This window comes from Canis lupus, chromosome 19 (genome assembly GCF_048164855.1).
Source record: "Canis lupus baileyi chromosome 19, mCanLup2.hap1, whole genome shotgun sequence".
Taxonomy (NCBI): domain Eukaryota; kingdom Metazoa; phylum Chordata; class Mammalia; order Carnivora; family Canidae; genus Canis; species Canis lupus.
In genome coordinates, this window is record NC_132856.1 from 39,947,955 (window position 1) to 39,964,411 (window position 16,457).

Here is a 16,457-nt window from a genome sequence, read left to right on the forward strand (position 1 = left end):
GAAGGACAGGCATTATGGCTCTTATGGCTTTTTCAACATCTGGTCTGATGTTCCAACTGAAATGCTAACTTTGAAGGGAAATTTCAAACTCACTTTCCTATGTTTTACTAAAGGCCTGTTTTCCATTTAGGCCCATAGAAGATTCACACTTGGGGGAAGTGCTGAAATTCTAAAATGAATCTCAACAAATATTTTAAGTGGCAAAATATCCTATTCTCTGAAGCAGCAGTCTCCCACATGACAAGTTTTTCTCTTCCAGTCCCTTATACACACACACACACACACACACACACACACACACACACACACGGTTCCAGAGGCAAGTTCCTGAGAGGGAAAATACTAGTTCCTTAAAAAAAAAAAATACTACTGTTCAGACACTGCCGTGCCTTGAGCATTGGTTTTGTACGATCATTCAGTAGTCATTATACTGGCCCCAGAGGAAAATCCTGCTAATAAGCTCCGGGCAGTGTAGATATTTGCTTGGGGCTGTTTTAGCCAAACCAAGAGAGGAAGAAAAGTTTAGGAGAGCAGTGAGTTTGATCCACAGTGAAATCCTCTGTAGTCAAGGAGAAGGAGGGCTTAGCAGAGAAGGCTGAATGTCTGAACATATAAAGTCCTTTCCTAGGGGCTTCAGGATTGGGACAAAAGAGAGAACAGAGGAACAGCACTGCACCTCTGTTAATTTCTGACATTTCAGAGTCTTCCTGCAACCACACAAGTACTTGTTAAAGTTTAGAAACAGAGACTAGGAATTCCTCATCTTAATGCAGACACCACAATGAAACAACTGAAATGAGACTAGGGTCATCTGTTGAAAATTCCATGTGACATCAAGAGTCCCCATAGCCTTAGCTCCACCCCTCTCCCTGTTGCATAGGAAGGTATGGATCCATACCTTCTGATCCTAAAATGGAAGACCAGGACAAAGAAAAGCTCACAGGATCTTTTCATGGTTACTCAGAAGGGTGCAGTCCAGTACAGCCACTTCAAACAGGAAACTCAGTAAGAGTCTTATCATGAGAAATGATTATGATTTTTTATTTTCTCAGTCTGACTTGGTAAAATGCCCTCTAGGTCCATCTGTGTTGTCAAAAATGGCAAGATCTCATCTTTAATTTTTTTTAATTTAAATTCAATTTAGTCAACATATATGTATTATTACTTTCAGGAATAGAATTTAGTGATTTATCAGTTACATAGAACACCCAATGCTCATTATATCAAGTGCTCTCCTTAATGCCCGTCACCCAGTTACCCCATCTCCCCACGCACATCCCCCTCCAGCAACCCTCAGTTTGTTTCTTATAGCTAAGAGTCTCTTATGGTTTGTCTCTCTTTGTTTTTATCTTATTTTAGTTTCCTTCCCTTCCCCTACATTCATTTGGTTTCTTAAATTCCACATGAGTGAGATCATATGCTATTTGTCTTTCTCTACCTTATTTCACTTTGCATAATACCTTCTAGTTCCATCTGCATCCCAGCTAATGACATGATTTCATTCTTTTTGATGGCTGAGTAATATTCCAGTGTGTGTGTGTGTGTGTGTGTGCGTATGTGTGTGGGTGTGGTGTGTTAAATACATCTTCTCTATCCATCCATCTGTTGATGGACATCTGGGCTCTTTCCATATTTTGACTATTGTGGACATTGCTGCCATAAATGTTGGGGTGCATGTGCCCCTTTGAATCTTTTTTTTTAAAGATTCCACAATATTCCTGTGTGTGTGTGTGTGTATGTGTGTGTATACCACATCTTCTTTATCTACTTGTATATCAATAGACACTTGGGTTGCTTCCATATCTTGGCTATTATAAATAATGCTGCAATAAACATAGGGGTGTATATATTTTTTTGATTAGTGTTTTTGTTTTCCTTAGGTAAATACCCAGTAGTGGAATTACTGGATCATAAGTATTTCTGTTTTTGTGGTGAGCATAGCATAAGGTATAGAGAAGATGAACTGCTATGTTGCACACCTGAAACTAATGTAATGTTGTGTATCAACCATATTCAGATAATAATAAAAAAGAAATCAAAGAGTAAGGAACTGAAAAAATAGTATAGACTTAACAGAAAAAAAAGTCATATCATGTGCCATCCAAGAGTGTGAAGATTAACTACATAAAAGGGTTTATAATAAAGAAGCCATTCAGAGATAAAGGAAATTATTCATTTTGTTGACTTTTGTTAATTTTGTTACTCAATCAGTGACTCTTTAGAGTTTTTAGTCAGTAAAAAGTCTCATTTACTCAGAGATGCTGCAAAAATTATCAAAGATGAAGTTCTCATAGTCCAGAGCTGAAAGGATAATTTCTACTTACAGAATTCCTTCCAAACAAAGGAAGGGGGAAAGTGTTCTTTAAGATGAGCACTTGTGATTTAGCAACTCAGTTGGAAATCAAAAGTGAGAGGTGCTGGCAACAGCACATCTAGCCCTTCCTGTCTGACATGCACACTGTCTCATCTCTTCCAAACAGTCGGTACATCAGAGAAGTGCCCAGCTGGTGAGGTTTCAAAGACGTGTCTTTCTGTCAGTTTTTTTTTTTTTGTCACTTTCTAGGTTTACAAGATCAGTAGTTACTTTCTTTAACAGAAATCTGACTACAGTTTGTCATAAATAACATACTCCCCCTCTCACTTCAAAAGAAGAGTCTTGAAAATTAATTCCCTCCCTCCAATAGATGGTGTAATTTCAGCATTTCTCCTGTAAAATACTAATTTTTTTTTGCAATATAGTGGAGACAGTGCTTTGTCAACCACGTTCACAGTGACAATGTGTATTAATTCATTCATCTCTCCTCTTCATGGCCTTGGTTCAGCCATTATCATCTCTTTTCTGGACCTGTGTAGTCACCTCTAACTGATCTTTCAAATATCTCCTTTTCCTGAATGCCAAGGAGCTGCTCAAATCATCTGAAAATAAGTGGACGTGGTGTCATCAGCATATTTTAACCAATCACTAGGATATTTTGTAAGGACAAATTATAAATGTAAGCATTTATTAAATAATCAAATGAGTTGTGATTATAATGAAGCATGATTATGTTATATCCAATCAAATTAATACTTAGAGCATGATTACTGATGTTGCCAGTTTGTCCTCAATCATAAGACACATGAGAGACTATGATCTAAAAGAGGTCTGTATGCCTCTGTAGCAGTCTGTTTCCTCACAGAGGAGATAAGCAGCACAGCACTTCAACTACTACATGTCCAGGGATTTTACTCAAGGAATAGGACAGAGAGGTGAGAGGTTTTTGGTTTTTCTACATGGGATTCACAAGTGCTCAGAGGCACCGGAGAAGGAGTGTAGGTTCTTCTCAACAGAATTCAGAGTACTCTTCTCATTCACTCGTGTACCAAAGCACAAGCTAGCATTTGCCTCTTCCCTACAATGTCTATAACTTCTTAATTTCTGTGTTTCTGATGGTTATTCACCCAACTTTCTTCTCCTCTTTCTCCAGGGTAAGCAACACAAAAAAATGTTTAAGACATTTTAAAGGATTTTAAGACCTTTAAGTTTGCATTTTAGTTTTTATTTTTTTAAGTTTGCATTTTAGAAGGAGGTCTACTATATAGATAGGCAATGGTTGGGGTATATTCCCATATTTTATTTCACCTTAAGTGAATTAATCTCATAATCCGGTAAGATAGGTATTATCATGTTCATTTTACTGAAAAGAGTGAAGTGGAGCTGGAGTCTAAACACAGATCTACCTGGTCCCCAAAGCAAGACTGGTAGGCAGGGTTGGGGTTGGGGGCAAAGAGAAAAAGGCTGAAGACTATAACTCTGAAACCTTACTTCTGCACCAGGCTTCAGGGCACTGTGTCTTTGAAATCAGTCAGCATTCTCATTTTGTCTCTACCTAACTACAACTATTTGGTCGTGACTATGGTTGACAATTGAATTTAGTGCAAATATTCCAATTAAAATTCTTTCTCTTTGGGTATTATTTTGGCCTTTATTTGGTTGAAAGTCCTAGTAAGCTAGAAAATAAGCAACAACCTACAAATTTAAAACACTACCGATGCTGACCATTGTTTCATGTAGTCCTTATTCCTTATTAAAATGCAAAAAGGGGCAGAAGTATCCAGAGGATGAAGAAAAACAGCACATATTTCTATAAAAATGGGCTAATTGAACAGAATCTCCAGGACCAAGCTGACACAAATACACCAATTTTATACATTCTTGATATGCTCTCATAGGCCATGAAATTGCATTTTATTTATGAAAAATTTAAACTGTTTTACAACCTATATATGTTTATTTTGGCACAGAGTATTAAAAAAAGACAAATAGTGCGTGCACATACATACACACTTTAACAGGAATACTTTTACTCCTTCTTTTTCCAGGTGGTAGAAGGGCTTCCATAAGTAATATTTCTGCCCCATTTAGTCACTTTCCTGGGAGAAAGAGAGACCTCTTTGGCCAGAGCTTCTAGAAGAAGGACCTGGGCACAAACATCTCAGTTCTGCCTCTTCCCTCTTTTGGGACCAACCTGTTTGCAGAGAACACACAATCCCTTCTGCACCACCAGGTTCCATGTTGATGATGACTTTAATAGTCTTTCTGACTCAGGGTTCATGTTAATCACAAGTTGTGGTGGGTTGAATGGTGGTCCCTAAAAAGATATATCCATATCCTAATCTCTGGAACCTGCAAATGTTACCTTATTTGGAAAAAAGGGTCCTTGCAGATGTAATTAACTTAAGGATCTTGAGATCAGAAAATAATCCTGGATAATCTGGGTGAGTCCAATTTCAATGACAAATGTCCTTAGAGAGTGGCAGAGGAAGATTTAGGACATGGGAGAGAAGAAAATGCAGATAGGAGAGGAGGAGGCAATGTGACCACAGAAGCAGAAATTAGAGTGATGAAGCCCCAAGTCAAGGCATGCTGACAGCCCCCAGAAGATGCAAAGAACGGATTTGCCCCTAGAGTCTCCAGAATGAGTGCGGTCCTGCTGGCATCTTGATTTCAGACTTCTGGCCTCCAGATTGTGAGAATAAATTTCTATGTTATAAATCACCATGTGTAGTAATTTGTTATAGTAGCCATAGGAAACAAATACAAAAGTCCATGGGCTCATAGATCTAAACCATGATTTCAAAAAAGTTTTCTTGCTAATCAAAGTGACATGTTTATATATACTATTTATACATATTTACACAATACATATGTACATACACACATTATAAAATTCCATCTATGCTATTCTATATTATATACCCATTTTTATCTATACCTGCTTATTAACATTGTGCTCTTAGAACCTATCTACTGATATCTTTTAACCCCCTCAAACTGCAACAAACAGCATTTTATTCTGAGTTTACTAAGCTGAAATTGTTAAGTAATTGGGAATGAAGATTGACCTTTGTCAAGTATCTTTTTTGATATCAGGATGAGTATACATACGTCTTTTCCCTTTTGGATGACTAATATGATGCATTATATGCTAATTGCACTGTGATCAGAGAGTGTGGCTTGTGCCTTATGTAATTTATGGAAATTTTTTCTATGAATAATTTTAAAAAATATTTTATTTATTTATTCATGAGAGATACAGAGAGAGGCAGAGACATAGGCAGAGACATAGGCAGAGGGAGAAGCAGGTTCCATGCAGGGAGCCTGATGTGGGACTCGATCCTGGGACTCCAGGATCATGTCCTGGGCTGAAGACAGGCACTAAACTGCTGAGCCACCCAGGGATCCTCAACTATGAATAATTTTTTATAAATGTTCCATGGACACTGGAAAAGATATATTCCATTTATTGGATAAAAGATTTGTCTAGAGGTGGGAAGACCACATGGCCTGGCGAGCTGGGATACTCCATTTATGCCTGCTGTGCTGGCAACAGCAGCATTCCTTTTGACTATCAGAATGTCCTGATTTAGATGATAAATTATGCTCACCCTATTTGGAGGTAGGAGGACAAGAGGTTAAGAGCCTCTTAACCAGGCTGCTCAGGCACATGCCTCACCACTCTGTGCCCTGTTACCTATCTGTAAAAGTAGGGTAACAACAGCCCATGGTGAGCATTCAAAGATGCTGTTATTATCTGTCACATCAACCTTATTCAGATTCTCTCTTAAGTCAGAGTTAATTACTTGATTTAAGTATTTATTTCCATCCTTCATTTTTGTCTTTCTGTATGTCAAGAGGCATGTTAAAAGTCTCTTGCTTTTATTGTGCTTTTATCCTCTCTTTGTATTTCTAATAAATTGACTAACAAATTTGAGTTTTATGCATAAGGGTCATGACAATTAGATCTTCACTATAAATTATACCATATATCATATAAAATGATATGAGCATATAAAATGCTCTTTATATCCCTGTGAAGGAATAAAAGGGCATTCTGGAACTCTGGCAAGCTGGAGGCAGAGATGTTGGCAAGAACACCTAGGCTTGGGCAGCCCGGGTGGCTCAGCGGTTTAGCGCTACCTTTGGCCCAGGGCGTGGTCCTGGAATCCCAGGATCGAGTCCACGTTGCGCTCCCTGCATGGAGCCTGCTTCTCCCTCTGCCTGTGTCTCTGCCTCTCTCTCTCTCTCTCTCTCTGTGTCTCTCATGAATAAATAAATAAATAAAATCTTAAAAAAAAAAAGAACATCTGGGCTCTTGGGCTGCTTTCTCTCACCAGTTAAGAAAGATGAATTTGGTCAACTTCTTCTTTAAACTAGAGTACGTGGACTGTTGAGCAAATTTTATGTGACTACCATAGGTAATGAAGATATTATACATTGAATTATATATTGTAGTTCAGATGTAAAAGTGGAGCTTACCTATAACCAAGAGTCATTAGTAAAACAAAACAAAACAAATCCTAGGAAACTCCTTTTTAGATGGCACGTAGTATGCCCATGATTTGGGTATATCTCATTGCCTGAGCCACTGGTCCACCTGTTTATTTACCATCTTTTTCTGTTTGACTCACTAGTTCATATGGATTTCTTTTTTTGGTCTCTTATATTACCTTATTCCTTTTTTTTCCTTCAATTTTGTAGATGAAGAAACTGAAGTTCAGAGAATTAGGGTGATTTTCCCAAAACTCACAGCTTCTGTCTACCAATCACCTCATCTATCTAATCTATTCATCTATCTAATAGATGAAAGCATTATCTTTTTTAAAAAAACACACACAAAAAAAAACCCAAAATGGAATCACACATACCACTGACTACTTTTAAATCAGCTAACAGGGACAGGGACGCCTGGGTGGCTCAGTGGTTGAGAATCTGCCTTCGGCTCAGCCTGCTTCTCCCTCTGCCTATGTCTCTGCCTCTCTCTCTCTCTGTCTCTCATGAATAAATAAATAAAATCTTTTTAAAAATCAGCTAACAAAGTTGTTATATCAAGGCAGATCTGTGTTTGTCTACTCTTAGAACCATCATTCTTTCAATGTGACTTTCCTGCAGGAACAGCACAACAGAAAAGGAAGGGGGAAGACAGATGTGTTTTCCAAGCCTGTGGCAGAGAATATTTGAGACCTCAGTGTGCCAACACTTCTATGTTAGAGTCGTGAGCCTCCTCGCCTCTACATGAACAGGACTCATCCTGAGCTGACTTTCTTTACTCTGGCTCATTATTTAGTGAGTTCTGTTTTGCACTAGCACTAACACACAAACAAATCTAACTAGGCTGTGAGGCTAGAGATGGTGGGCACTGCAAATCAAAACAGAGTAGTTCCATGGGCACGGACCTACTGGATTTAGATCTTCTTTGTAATGGCCCGAGCAGACATTTGGCACAGGTCCTCACACACTAATAATACAGCATATAATAGTCCTGGGTGGATGATGATCCATGGAAAATTGTAAAGGAATGATCCATGGAAAATTGGGAAGGCCTGGGCTAGGAGAGGGAGAAATATGAGTCATTTACTTCCTTAAATGATTTGTAAGTGAGGAGCAGCATTTTCATCCAACATTGTTTTATATATATAAAGACTTGAGCCTTCTTTTCTCTGTACGAAAATGAGGATGGCCCAATGGCCCTTCACTCCTTTTAAGAATGGGCCTCCATTTAAGAATACCTCTTATACAAGTACCCTCAACTCAAGGCAGTTTCATGGATAAGGTGGCTATGAAACAAAGACCCCAAAGTGTTCAGAGGAAATGCATGTCTATCTCACAAAAGGAGAGAGTCCCTTCCAGTCATCACAAAAGAGAACAGATTGCCATCTTATATTTATTTCCATTCTCACAAATCCTCTCACGTTATGGGGCATTCTCCCCTGTATCCTTTTTTTTTTTGGATGCCACAGCTATTTTGGGTAAGTTACATAGCCTGAAATTATCTGAATCAATGCAAGTTTTAGATGCTTATATAACTTATCTGACAGAATTGGTTAGAGACTTTTTTAAAAGAGCAAAACCACATAGATTTAGTAATTACCCTTGGTATGACCTCCAAACTGAATAGCTGGATGTTACTGTAAAGCTCACCTTAAAAGCAGCATAGTAAGCAACTCTATCATTAAGGTCACATACCTGGGTCTATAGGACAAATAAAGACACAGAAACAGCAAGTGTCCAAATATTCAGCAAAAATGTAATTGAGCCTCAAGATGAAATTCCAGTGAAAGCATTATCAAGGATTTAAAGAGTGAAGTATCAAAACCAACCTGATGGAAGTAAAAGAACACACCTTGGAAAACTGTATCAGATGACTCAGAAAGTGGCTCTAATGCTGACAAAGACCTGATGGCATGGTTGCATATGAGGAATTTGAATAAAATCTTCTCGTAACACATGAGAGTGGAGAAAATATAATAATACTTCTCAATTTTATATAACATGTGATTGAATATGTAATGGGTAATATACAATTTTTATAATATGACTTAAAATATAACTGACATAATATATTTAATATTCTAGGTCATTATTTACCTATTTCATTAAGGTTGGCCTAAAAATATATATTTAGACTGTGTCGCATTGTGAATTTTGAGAATGGTCATTGCATATGCAAAAGCATCTTGTATTGGTCACATGCATTATTTATGGCACCTTGACTTCACCCTAGTGTTGGCTTTAGCTTCTTAGCACTCCTCTCCTTTTGTGTCCTAGGCTCCAGGTTCAACATGTCCTGGGCCTGCCTGTGACTCTAGTCCCTCTGGCCACGAGGAAACATGATATCCGTATTTGACTGAATTGCAAATAGTGGTTATCTATGATTTTTCAGGATTCTGTCTCATTAGGAAGCAACCTAGTTTTCATGTCTCAGCTTCTTATTGATATTTTCTTAAAATTATGTGGGATCTTCACCACATACACACATGATATTAAACAACATCTATAAAACCAGAGTAATGGCTATAGCAAGAGACACACAGGTCCTTGAAACTTCATTGGTTGAGGCCAACTGAATAATGACAGAAATGATGAAAATGTCAACAGCTAATGAGGTATTACGCCAATTCACTGATTAAAACTATACAAGGTAAGAAACAAAAGCAAAAATGAACTATTGGGACTTCATCAAGATAAGAAGCTTTTGCACAGCAAAGGATACAGTCAACAAAACTAAAAGACAACCTACAGAATGGGAGAAGATATTTGCAAATGACATATCAGATAAAGGGCTAGTTTCCAAGATCTATAAAGAACTTATTAAACTCAACACCAAAGAAACAAACAATCCAATCATGAAATGGGCAAAAGACATGAACAGAAATCTCACAGAGGAAGACATAGACATGGCCAACATGCATATGAGAAAATGCTCTGCATCACTTGCTATCAGGGAAATACAAATCAAAACCACAATGAGATACCACCTCACACCAGTGAGAATGGGGCAAATTAACAAGGCAGGAAACAACAAATGTTGGAGAGGATGCGGAGAAAAGGGAACCCTCTTGCACTGTTGGTGGGAATGTGAACTGGTGCAGCCACTCTGGAAAACTGTGTGGAGGTTCCTCAAACAGTTAAAAATATACCTGCCCTACGACCCAGCAATTGCACTGTTGGGGATTTACCCCAAAGATACAAATGCAATGAAACGCCAGGACACCTGCACCCCGATGTTTATAGCAGCAATGGCCACGATAGCCAAACTGTGGAAGGAGCCTCAGTGTCCAACGAAAGATGAATGGATAAAGAAGATGTGGTTTATGTATACAATGGAATATTACTCAGCTATTAGAAATGACAAATACCCACCATTTGCTTCAACGTGGATGGAACTGGAGGGTATTATGCTGAGTGAAGTAAGTCAGTCGGAGAAGGACAAACATTATATGTTCTCATTCATTTGGGGAATATAAATAATAGTGAAAGGGAATATAAGGGAAGGGAGAAGAAATGTGTGGGAAATATCAGAAAGGGAGACAGAACGTAAAGACTGCTAACTCTGGGAAACGAACTAGGGGTGGTAGAAGGGGAGGAGGGCGGGGGGTGGGAGTGAATGGGTGACGGGCACTGGGGGTTATTCTGTATGTTAGTAAATTGAACACCAATAAAAAATAAATTAAAAAAAATAAAAATAAAATAAAAATAAAATGTAAAAAAAATAAATAAAAAATAAAACTATACAAGGGTTTTTTTTAATCCTTGCAAAATCCTGTCCTAACAAAGGCTAAAGCACTATCAATACCAATTATTAAATCCTTAAAGCTTCCAATTCAATCTAACAAACATGTGCCGTGAAACGTATTGGAAAATATTGCTTCTCCTGAGGGCTAGATTCACTGTGCTGATGTGGATTTAAAACACTAATCCTAGAGGAATTCCATACTCTGCACAAAATCAATTTCACAAACATGAAGTTGGAAGTCTATTTGACAGTCTTCATATTTTCAAATGGAAAAATTATACTACATTTTGACTGTATTAGTCCTTAACATTTTTTTTTGATAATGGTCTTCTGTTGTTTTAGAAGCAATTAGGCCAATTAAGCCTGACAGCATGATTTCAAGAGGGATGCTGTGCAAGCCCCTATTCACAATGAGAATCAGTAGTAAAGCAAGGAACAGCTGATACATGCAAAGAGATGCAATTTGGGAGTGCTACCTATAAATTTTGGGAGTGCCCCTGGGAAAAATAGAGTGGAGTAAGAAGATAATGATGATGATTTTGGATTTCATTTAGTCCTCTTCAAAGGAGGGAAGTGTATCAAAAGCAGTTCCCAATAGCCATCAATGAAGAGATTTGGTATATGGAAAAAGTCTGTGACTAATGAATAAAAGGAAGAGAAAACCCACCAAAATTTCCTTTGTAAGTTACTATTCCAAAGGAAGATCCTTATCCCATAAAGAACACCACTCTGAACAGAACAGTGCTTAAAGCAAAATAGGTAAATAAGGAGGTCTAGACTTTTATTTTAAAATTAATAAAATGTAGTTGATATATAAAGGTTCAAATTAAGTGTAATGGTGAATTAAGTTCATTTCCTGCCTGAATCAGAACAGATAGTACAGAAAAATATTAACATACATAAAATACAATATTATGATAAAGATATATTATCATGGTGATGGATAGTATTAGATTTCAATTGGAAAAACAGTATTGGGTTAAAACCAAAATAAGACAGATGATTTTTTAAAAAAAATTCTCATAGTTAGAAACACTTAATTTAAAAACTCACTAAACTCACCACAGATCATATTTTCAGCACTACTATTCACTCCTAAGTCTGCAAAGACGGATGGTATGCCTGGATTCTGTTCTTTTTCTTCATTTATTTTTTTCTACTGCTTAACAAGAATCAGGAGGAGATGCATCCCTCCTATAAGGCAGATCCACTGGTTAATGAACACTAAAAATAATGCCATGACTATTTGGGTGTGACTTATGGATCTGTGGTCACAGAAATGAAGAGTGAAACCACAGATCCTCAGAAAAACTTGCTTTTCTTCAACTTGACTTGTGATCATTCTCTGAAGCAATTTGTATCAGGATCTAGCTCAGTTACAATAGCTAGGGGGCAAGTATTAGACAAAGAAGACTCTTTTATATCCAAAACACATGAGAAATTACATTATTACTTGAGATGACAAAGCTCAAACACAGTATAGATCCTTATCCCAAGGTGGGCTGGTCTTAGTCATGTGAACAGATAAGATCGACAGTACCTATTCATATCACATGGGCAACTATATATAAATTTAGTAATAACTACATTATTAGTTTTTCTGTAAATATGTAATAATGTTGGTTAATCCTAGACAGAAGAGGTAGTAGAGAAGGCTATCTACCAGATTTCTAGTTTAGGCTAGAGGTTTCCAAATTCAGCTGCTTCAGAATCACCTGGAAGGCTTATTAGAAATATAGACCTGATTAGAAATATATTAAGAACATATTAGAAATATATAAAAATCTCTGCATTTTCAAAAAACTCCCTATCTTATACTGCTGCTTTCAAGGGTCATGCTGGAATGTCTTATGTTGTAAATTATTAATATTTCTGATATCTGTTACTCACGTGTAAACCTTAAGAACAAAATCCTTTTCTTCCTTTAATTCTGTGAGAGACTGTAGAACATCCAGGATGCTTAGGACTGCACAGCCATATGGTCGCCGGTAGTGCAGGTGAGCGGGGCCTTTCTTTGAGTCATTCAGGAGCATCCGCCCTGAAGCACAGTAGAAAACACTGGTCAGATTGGGAACTCCATGCTCTTCTCCAGTATCACCTGACTGTCATCCAAGGATGCCAGAGTGATAGGCACCTTAGAGAGTTATCTCTAAATTGGAAGACTCATTTAGAATTGAAAGGAGCCATCCAAGGATGCAGAATATTTATGTGGAGGAATGCTAAACAGGCCTTTGGCCAGGGCTCTCCCCCTGCACCACATTCAATCAATTATCCTTATTATCTATGTTAATACCAATAGTTCGTTTATTAATCATATGAGAATGAAACAATGGTTTTATAAAATTCTTAGGAAAATCAGTATGTTAATAGATTTAAATTTCTTAGGCATATTAAGGATACAAAGTTTAATATTTTAGTTGCCAGGTAAAAACTATATATGCAAAGATAAGAACAATGTGTTATTCTTCCAGCCAAATTTTGCTGTCAAAGCTGCTCCTAAACCACTGCCAGAGTGAAAGTTGTCTCAGAAGGAATGGGAGCAAAAAAAAAAAAGAAGGAATGGGAGCTTGCTCTTCCTCCTACTGAGGCTGTGCCTATGGAGCTGGCAAGAGGACTTGCAAAAGCAGAACCAGAACTTCAGCAAATGCTTACGAAGTATAGCAAAACAAAAGTACAGCAAAATTGGTGTTTTGTACAAGATATGTACAAGATATGCCAGAATCCAAAACTATGGAGGAAGACTTGGTTAGTCCTAGCACCCCAAATTATGCCAAATGCTTCAAATAAGGCTGAGTAAATCAACCATAGAACAGTAGCAAAAATCACTGTTTTCATCTTAGGTGGGATAAAAGTGAAATACCATACATTGACTGCAGTAAGGATAGTTAACTGTCATTTTGTGGAAAATAGTACAGATACATACTTCTGGATACAAAACACAGCAAAGGCCATTTACCACCTGTTAAGATGGCAACCCGCAACCTGTCGTAAGATCTCTGCAGTGGAAAATGTGGTACAAAGGCAAGACACTGGGATGGAAAGAATGCCAAAAAAGCAGACCACTTAAAGAGTCTGGGTCCAAAAACAAGTTGGGAGCAGAAGATTTCAAGTGGAAAAAAAAAGCTTTCATTTATGTCAAATTCAGCTACCATAGCAACTGAGCTTAAGGTAGAGTTTCAATACAAGCTGGACTCTCATCCTGAGACCTAACATTACAGGTAAGAGTAAGGCAGATGACAAAGCTCAAACACAGTATAGATCCTTATCCCAAGGTGGGCTGGTCTTAGTCATGTGAACAGATAAGATCGACAGTACCTATTCGTATCACATGGGCAACTATATATAAATCTCTCTTCATATCTTTGCTGCTCAGATCCTAAGAAAAGAAAAAAAAGTAAATTAAGGCATTGAATATACAGAAAATAGTAAATTTCATTTTGAACCTCATAATCATCAGCTTTTGTTACTTTAGCATATGCTATAGGTGGGGTGGGGGACCAAAAGCACATTGTGGTTTAGTGTTTATAAGATTCCTACAGTGAAAGTTTGAATAACTTATATGCCTGTGGAACTCTATTTTATTTGTAATATTTTCCCAGCTTTTATTTAGAACACCTAACAAGTATCTCTAAGAGTTCTCACATTAGAAATCTTCATAATATTGCCTTATCTATGTTTATTCTAACATCACATAAAACATTTTAAGACAAAAGACATGCTTAATGCAGAAAAAAATGGGAAAACAAAAAAGTTTATTAATGACTGAAATTCTAAAAGTTTACCCTTTACTAATTTTATCTTTATTCTGCGGTCCACAATGATTATTATACACTAGATATATTCCCTTGAGAAAAGATTACTTTGGCCTTAGTGAAACCTCAATAATTTGATTTTCATTTCTAAATTTAGATATGCATCATCTGTACTGAAGTATAAAGCTGAAAATAATCTTATCTAAAAAATTCTAAAGGCTTCCTTTAAGTAAACAAATCCGATCCAATAAGTAATTTTTAAAACTAGAGTTATGAAAATAATTTTATACATTAAATTATGTTTAGAACACATTTTGAAATAAAATGTTCATTTATGGGTATTTTACTTTAACATGTTGTACTTAAAATAATAAAACTTTCTTTAAATATACTGTTTCAGACTTCTCACCAGGTCAACTTGCTGCTCACTCAGACACACTGCTGTGAATCAATGAGGATTGGTGGAATAATCTCTGTCCTTAATGGGACAGTTTCCCAAGATTTCTCTTTGGCTTCTAGGAAAAGGTCCCTTAGATCCCTTTCCTTCCCATCTTTTATCTTTTGATTGGTCCCAGATGCTTGTCTCTTCTTAAAAAAGCAGGGAAAAGGACAACCAAGTAACAGTTATAATTTCAAATGAGCTTTGAGATCCAGAGTCTCCATGTTTGCTTTATTTTTATAAAAAAAAAATATAAAACTTTCTTACAGGGTTAGGACTATGGCAAGGCAGGCAAGGCACCCAAGGTGCAAAGTTTAAGGAGGTCTCACTATCAGGATCTTGTGCTTTGCTTGCCTTCTTGTAGTCCCAGCTCTGCTCTGTAGAGTGGTCTTAAACATATGAAAGGAAAGGAGACATTATAAAGTAATGTGCAATGGTGAAATTTAAACTTTTAGATTCTAGATCATTATGAAGTTGCACCAAATTTTTGATGGAATAATGAAATATGCTTATAATGAAATGGGTTACAAAATAATTCAACATAAATTTGTATCTTTGGAATCACAAAGAAATATTTTTACATGAAAGTTGTCTTTTGAAACTGAAAAAGGATGTTCAGGCTCCATTTCACCAATTCCTTTAATTTAGAAATGGGGTTTAAAATTATATCCTCAAAATATCTCTGTATTTTAACACTTAAAATGGCTACTAAATAACAAATAAAAATTAAAAAAAAACCAGATTACCACTTTCATGTGCTTTTTTGGGGATCGAAACATGTCTATTTACTGAAAGATAGAGAAATGATGACACATTTCGAAGTGAAATGGTTCCTTCTACATAGCTTGGACTGTATTAATCTGAACTACCAAATAACGTATGATAATACCTACATCTAAGAATTCATGCCAGTTACCAAAGATGATCAAACACTAATCAGATCAGTTGATCTGATATGATCACTAACATATCAGCATAGGACCTCTCTCTTGGCTCTAAGTGATGAAAAGAAGAAAATGGAAATATAATTTATGGTATTTTCCAAGTAGATGGAGTAGGGGCCCTTTCTGACTATTTTGTAAAAGGTACTCAGAACTCTCCGTGGTATATATTTGAAGTCAGTAAATATAAAATGGGAATAATCAGTGCAAAAAAATATTTTAAGTAAAATTATTGTTTGTGAGTTCTACACAATTTCAATGTCGAATTTCAATGTGAAAGCTATCTTATTAAACCTAAGTGTATGGTTAAACACAGTTACCATAGAGTAAGTAAACATTCACTCTTCAAGATTAAGCACTGAGTGTGACTATCCATGTTAAAATACTCACAAAACCTGTAAAACCAAGATGGGAAAAGGGATTCCCACCATTCACTTGGTGAGGACAGTTTCAATTTAGATTTACTCACTGAAGCATACCCTCCAATCCTACATAATTAAAAGCTGGTTCCCAACTATATGGTAGTCATAGGGCAGTAACTCAGGGTTCAGCATCTTGGACTCAGTTACTGATGTTCCATTTGAAACATGGAAAGATCAACTCATTTTCCTGTTCCTGAACTGCCCTTTTTCTGTAGAGATAATAGAATTTACAAATATAAAACAAAGCCAATTTATTCATACTTATGCTATAGAAGAAGCAGAAGATACGAATAAATATAGAAAATACAATGCCAATGAATGCAGGGAAAACAGCACAAGTTTATTTT

At 36.7% G+C, this 16,457-nt stretch overlaps 1 protein-coding gene across 16 annotated transcripts in view; it reads right to left on the bottom strand.

The window, feature by feature from the left end:
* Positions 1-16,457, bottom strand: part of DOCK3 (dedicator of cytokinesis 3) — a 502,472-nt gene that overhangs the window by 108,051 nt on the left and 377,964 nt on the right. For all 16 annotated transcript variants that reach the window (XM_072786067.1, XM_072786064.1, XM_072786059.1 and 13 more), the window contains 2 exons: positions 13,872-13,932; positions 12,447-12,594 (listed from right to left, as the gene is read on the bottom strand). In XM_072786067.1, the coding sequence (XP_072642168.1) occupies positions 12,447-12,594; positions 13,872-13,932 (209 nt within the window). The remainder of the gene's footprint in view (positions 1-12,446; positions 12,595-13,871; positions 13,933-16,457) is intronic.